This window comes from Limulus polyphemus, unplaced genomic scaffold (genome assembly GCF_000517525.1).
Source record: "Limulus polyphemus unplaced genomic scaffold, Limulus_polyphemus-2.1.2 Scaffold4268, whole genome shotgun sequence".
Lineage (NCBI taxonomy): Eukaryota > Metazoa > Arthropoda > Merostomata > Xiphosura > Limulidae > Limulus > Limulus polyphemus.
Genome location: NW_013669878.1, coordinates 9285 through 16509, shown reverse-complemented (window position 1 = coordinate 16509; position 7225 = coordinate 9285). Strand labels below are relative to the sequence as shown.

At 30.6% G+C, this 7225-nt stretch overlaps 1 protein-coding gene across 1 annotated transcript in view; it reads right to left on the bottom strand.

Annotated features, from left to right (window-relative positions):
* Positions 1-7225, bottom strand: part of LOC106470887 (DNA polymerase delta catalytic subunit) — a gene marked incomplete at its 5' end in the record, with an annotated part of 29865 nt that overhangs the window by 13870 nt on the left and 8770 nt on the right. The window contains 3 exon segments of the mRNA XM_013931463.2: positions 561-733; positions 2343-2603; positions 3563-3710. Of these exon segments, the coding sequence (XP_013786917.1) occupies positions 561-733; positions 2343-2603; positions 3563-3710 (582 nt within the window).

The following is a 7225-nucleotide window of genomic DNA, read 5'->3' as shown; positions in this document are numbered from 1 at the left end:
GAAATATCAGACCAAACCAAGCCTTTATAGTAGTGAGGTATTGAAAATCAAAATGGCGTATTTAAGTGTTTTACAGTCACATAAAAGAAACCCATCATTCTATAGGTATTTGAAGAACTTATAGCATTCCGCCACAATTTAATTCTTTGTATTGTTAGCCGACACTGGGCAGCTTGTACGTAATTGAATAGAGTTGTTTAAACATTTGTTTAACAACAAGTAAAAGCTTGGAATGGTCTATTCTTTCATTGGGGGTGTGTCTTTATATTTTTGATCTCCTGTTTTCTACAGCAAAAAAAAATACAATATCTGCACCAAAAGCATAATATGCAACAAATGCTTGTAACATTCAACTTAATTACCATCAATTCAGAGAAATGTTGCATTTCCGGAAAACCGAACATACAAACTGCTTATGAATAAACATATAAAAACGGGGCTAGCTTTTGAAAACATGATGTTTTCAGTAAATTTGAACATAAGTATAACTATTATTAACAAGACATTCTACACAAATCCTCTCACCATGAAATTGTCTTCATGAACAATAAAAATTTTACCTTTCAATGAGAATTTTTTGAAGGCACATGTTAATGAGGTTAGCCACAAGAGGGCAGTTATCTCTACGTACTGTTTCTATCCCTTTACAGTCCATTTTGTCATGTGTTTCTGGTTTGGTGTAGTAAAGGCCAGCATAGCGTTTCTTATTAATCAGCAAGTATGGGAAGTAAACCTATTAATTTAAAAAAATATAAACTAAATGAAAAAATAAAAATAGAAACATTTTTATGTTCAAACAGATATGTCAGACTCTGCTGTATCATAAACATAAATCAGAAGTTTAGGTATCTTTCCAAATATCTTATTTATAACTTTTCTTTCTTGTCTGTATTTTATTTTATAACTAGACACTACGAGTTAAGTACATTACCTACACTGACAAATAAATTGTTCTCTGTATATTTAAACCCGATTAATAGAAATCAAAGTGCCTTTTCTTAATAATTGTTCAATTATAATATCAGAATTTCGGGGTTGATCTTATTATAGTCACAGAGTAATCAAAGAACATCCAAAACAAAAAATAGTATCTCCACTAAGGTACCAATCTAATATCAATAAAACTATCTGAATTAAGTCGATAAATCACCTTTGAAGAGGAACCACGTTTAAAGTTACAGATGAAAACAAAAAATAGTATCTCCACTAAGGTACCAATCTGATGTCAATAAAACTATCTGAATTAAGTTGATAAATCCCCTTTGAAGAGGAACCACATTTAAAGTTATAGATGAAAACAAAAAATAGTATCTCCACTAAGGTACCAATCTAATGTCAATAAAACTATCTGAATTAAGTTCATAAATCCCCTTTGAAGAGGAACCACGTTTAAAGTTATAGATGAAAACAAAAAATTATCTGAAAAGTTAACCACCGAGAAAAATAAAACAGCATTTTACTGACTTAAATATTTCTTTCATAATTTATCTTCAAACAAGCTGTGAAACACAAAATTAGCATATATATTGTAAGATGAGGGGCATCAATTTAAAATATACCTACACCGTGAGAACGTGAAAACTGAAGCTTTTGCAACATGTACGTATTAGAACTCTGTGGTCAAAAGAGGATATCTTTACTTATTAAACAGTACGTTAAAACAATTTGATTTATCTGCTTATCTATCAATGTTATCAAGTAACAGTTAGCCAGTATTTCTTTAGATTGGTCATGAATAATAGTGAAATGATCCATTGCTAGAGATTTCCCTTCAATTTTTTTTTTTCTGGGGGTTGGTGGGGGAAGGATTTTATTTGACGAATAACATGGTGCAGGCCAATTGAGTGTTGAAGGTGCAGTATGCCTACAAACATGGTCTTATTATAGACCCACAAAATTTTTTTACAAGTACGATTCTAATTGTACTCAGCTTCTTTCATGTCAATATTTTTCATCTAGAAATAAAATCCTCAAATTTGTAAAACAATCTGGGGTGGAAGGAGAGCTTACTCTCTTGCCTTATAGAAAAAAAAAACAACAACATGAATTTCTAAAGGCCTTTGAAGGGTATCTAAAGAAAAAAAAAAAGCTAAAAGATACTCCTCTTAAAACACAACAAACTGGATGTGAAGCAAATTTACTTAAGACAAATATCTACAAATAATCCAAATTCCTAATGAGTATTAAGATGCTGCCACAAAAAAAAACTGAATAACTTAAGATATGGTTTAAACCCAACTTATTTTTTTCATGTAATGATTACATTTTAATCTTATGTTCTTCTAACATTTCTAGGTTAAACTATTTACATTTTGGACTCCAAGTGAGGTGGAACACATTACCTTCTCAAACTCAAGCTTTATTGGTGATGTAAAGTGACCCGACACGTACTCTGCTGCGACCTTCCCAAGCTCCATCACCTGCTTTAATGCTTCAACATGATCGCCTGAAGGTGGAAAGGGAATGCCAAAATTGACCATGACGGAATCAGTGTCGCCGTAGATAACCTTTGCATTTTGGGCATAGCCATTAGCTATGTTGTATTTTTCTTCGACCAATGTTTTAGTCTTCTCTATCATCATACGTCCAAAAGCTGTCACACTCTACAAACATCACACAAATGTGTAACAGTTTTGTAGCACAAGTAAACTTCAAATAACAGTATCTTATAAACTAGTATATAAAATGTCATACTGTAAAAGTATAGAATCTAATAAATTTGGCCAAATGTTCAGGTACTACAATATCTTAAAAAAAAAACAGTTGCATCCTAAAATCATATTGGTTATTTGATGGAATGTGCAAAAAAACAAGCTATTATAAATACAAAATTACATAACATAAAACTAACTTCTCCAAAATGAAGCATAAGAATGGACAAGGGGAAAAATCCAAGGTGTCTGGAACGGAGAGAAGAACCCAATCACAAATTCTCCAACACGCATTCTATTTATCAATTGGCTGATTGATTACCTATTTTATCAGTCTACCCAATTTTAATCCTGTGTTGGAGTGGTGTGAAACTAAGGATTAAAATTGGGTAGACTGATAAAATAGGTAATCAATCAGCCAATTGATAAATAGAATGTGTGTTGGAGTGGTGTGAAACTGAGGGATTAAAATTGGGTAGACTAAGAAAGTAGGTAATCAGTCAGCCAATTGATAAATAGAATGCATGTTGGACATTCTATTTATCAATTGGCTGACTGATTACCTACTTTTTAGTCTACCCAATTTTAATCCTCAGTTTCACACCAATCATGAGAAACCCCCTGGAAATAGTAAAATAAGAAATTATTCTGCTTGGTACAAGATACTCATGTCAGCATAACATTAAGTTAAATAAAATTTTTCAAAAATACTGTAATCTTCTCTGCAGTAGCTCCGAAGAAAGTCATCAAAAATTCATCATACAGCAAAATCCTAAAGTTAGAATACGTAAATCAAGTTTTTCTTAATTCAGAATTTTTAAAATTCTGCTAAAAGTGTCTAAAAACTGGAAATCAACACACATAAAACACTACCCACTCTTCATGAAACAAAGGAAGTATAAAAAAAATACCTGAGAAATTTCTAAACAAGGAAGTTTGCCCACTTGAGCACCAGTAAACCCGTACACAGAATTAGCACTAATCTTCAAAGCCAGTTGGCGGCCATCTAGCACCTTCTTTCTCAAAGGGTCAGTCTCTTTTTTGAGGTCTTCTTTGGCTCTACCAAAGGAAACACGAGCACAAGAAAATGACCATAATGTGACTCTCTAATAAAAATAACCATTTTAAGGTCTCAACTCTTTCCAATCTAGTTATATATTGTTTTTACAAGGGTAAAATGACATCAAGTTCTGTAAAATTCTCTTAAAATTACTTAAAAAATCAAATCAAGATGAAATGTTGAGATTTCAAATTTTCTGTCGATCTATGTTTTATTAACATTATGGATACAGTAATTAACAAAATCCAGAGACCTAAGCCTAATTTTTTTGTTTGGTTACAGAGCTATCGAATAGAAAATCAGACCCCCTCCTGCCACATCCTCTCTTTCACAATTTGTTGATAGTTCTCTCTTATTTTTTCATCTATTAAATAATGTATTGTACAATGTTGTCTTCTGAACAGGAAAGCATCAATTTCACTCACAGTACAAGCTTTGTTCCCGTGAGAAAGTTAACGACTAGCTGGGATGAATTTTTAACGGTTCTTGTCACATAGTTAGAAAGCCAGAAAAGTTTTGAGAGGTAAGGGAATATGTCTACATTTTGCATGTTATTAGCCTATATCCTTTGGGTGTATTATTTAATTAAATAAAAATTGTTAAATGCATTACTATTAGTACTATAAAAAGTTGGAGTTAACTCTCTTCGAAACCCGATGGCAAGGGAAAAAAAGATTAGTTAAGTATTTTATTTCTTGTTTTTCATATTTATGCTTTATTTATTATTATAAAAGTAACTAAAATCTAAACATATGGATCTTTTTAAGTTATTTAAGACTAGATTAGGTAAAATAAGTAATAATAAAAATATAATTAAAATGGTTCACGAGACACACACGTGAGCAGCTTGTGGGTAATCTAAATCGATAGCGTAATGTGACCTACATGCTCTCCGAGTGATCTACAACTTATAATGGCACGGAAAGTAGTTAGACATGGTTCAAAGAGCAATAAAACAATAAAATTTAATTATAAATAGATGTATAATGTTATGAACTTAGAGTAACTTAGGATAAATGAATGTAGTTATGTTATAATTTGAAGTCATACTAGAAAGAAAAAAGGTTAATTTAGGTTTATTTCAATTTTTTTTTTTGTGGTTATGAGGTCGTTTGAATTTACCGATCTCATTTTGAGATAGGGTAGAGAAAATAATAGATAAGCTATAAAGTTTTACTGAAAAAACGTTTGAAATGCATTTAGGAGTTCTCGGGGATTACACAAAGGAGATTTGAGATTTTTGAAATGAGGAAAAGTATTTTTTATTTTAACATGAAAATTACTTTGCACATGGACTATTCAAAACAAATACTCAATATATTCATGGACAAATCTTTATTTTATTAAAAATACTTCACCAACAGATATGACTTTTTGTATGTGAAAGACTTGTAATATTAACTGAAAGACTGCCAAATTTCGTGAAGATCTACCCAGTATATTGAGAGTTATAAGTATTTAATCTATAAAGACTTTAAATGAGTACAAAGAGGTCTCGTGGTTGGTCAAATTGACCAAGTCCGTATTGAGAGTGTTAACAGGATGTCTACATTTACTATTTTAAAAATTATCTATTTTCACTAGGTCATTTACTTTAACATACATTTGAAAACCACTTTTAAAAGCAAATAATTTGAAGTGTAGTAAACTAAATGCTTTTTACCTTGTTTAATTTAGAAATTTATGAAAATTATCTTTAAAATATATTACAAAATCCTGTTGTGCCATCTGTTGGACATATGTTTTTATTATATAATTTACCAAGATTAACCATTTTTTTACTTCATATTATAAGCAGGATTTTCTATCATTTTGTGTATATGTCTACTAATACTTTTAAGAATAATAATTTATATGGTTAAAGAAAAAGATTTCAATGAATTGAATTATATTCATTCGTTGCTTAACAACAGAAAATATTTATGTTTACAGAAATGGATTATCTCTACTGGTGCCATAGTTGTATACATTACATTATGTTTGTAGTATGTTATACATTTAATCAGATTTGTATGTAGTGTGAAGCTTTTTTTAAAACATGGACAGTAATGAATGCAGGTTTTAGTTTCAGTTTTAGATGTTCAGAATCCTGTATAGTCGCATACCTATAGCAGCAATGAATGAAATTTATGCAGTTTACAAGTCTCCATAGTAACTGAATTTTATTGACATCTCATAGTATCAAGTTGGACAGCTCTATTCTGTGGCACAAGCTAGCAAGAATGAGACTGGGGGAGGGGAGGGTATAGAAGTCTTGAAAAATGAGCCCTTTCAGAACTACCCGTTATTGGGTGGAAAGTTCAGTTCAGGCCAGTATACCTATAAGATCTACCATCTGGCTAGGTGAGTGCATTTTATATATGTAGCAAAATAGTTGAACGTCACACGTTTAAAAAGAAAGAATCCTGTTAAAATCTAAAATGTTAAACAATAATCTGTGTGACGAGTTAAAAAATGTAAACAAAAGCACACACCTTGTTACCCAATAGGCTCAACCATGTTAATGAAATGTTATATGTTTTCATGTATGTAATTTAGCTTAGAAGTGTATAAGCTTTTTATATTTCTGAAGATAAAAGGTTTTCAACAAAACCACTAACAGGCCTCAGCTGAAGTTTTCTTTTGATGTTATAGAATATCTTTGTTTCCACAAAAGATCCAGTGACATTGAAACATTACTATTTCTGTGCTGTATCACTTACTATTGTGTTAGTCAACTTCTGTTATATCTTAAATTGAAAATATTTGGAGCCTATTAATCTAGAGTTTTTGTGATGATAAGTTTTACTATATTATTTGAAACATTCTTAATGTCATAATTATATTCATTAAAAAATACAATTCTTCTTAAATGAATCATTAATCTCTTACTATAATGGATGTAGCGTGCATGTCAATATCTATGTATGTAACCAAAACTTCTGCACCATCTATTGAATGGCACTACAAACAAAAATCCATAAAAATCTCACACTTTGGGTATTCAAGATTCAGACAATTAGAGAAATAACTGATAATTTGTAAATGTAGTACTGAGAAACTAGAGTTTGTAAAAAAAACAACTATTTTTTCAATAAATGGTACCACTTTTAATATATAAAAACACTACAGTTTATATCAGTAAATATTATTAACATTTTGAGCACTGTACATTGAATCATTTTGATGCAATGACTTGTGTATGACTAAAGAGCACAATCTGAACACTTTTCCTGAGCAGTACTTCCTAGAAAAAACCCAATTTTTAGAAAATGTTCATTTTTTCTAAATTTTTAAAAATCAGGTATGAATACTACGATTAGTAATTACTAGCAAAAACAACCACCTGTAGGGTGGCATTTCTGCTAATAGAATATAATTGCCTAAGAAATATGTTTCAAAAATGCAGATATTCCTGACAGTAAACCCCAGGCTTGGTCTGTCATCAAACTAGATTAAATTTGTTTTCTTAATGCATTTCCTAGTTTAATACAGTTACTATATTTTAGATACAAGGTAAAAAAAAAATCACTAT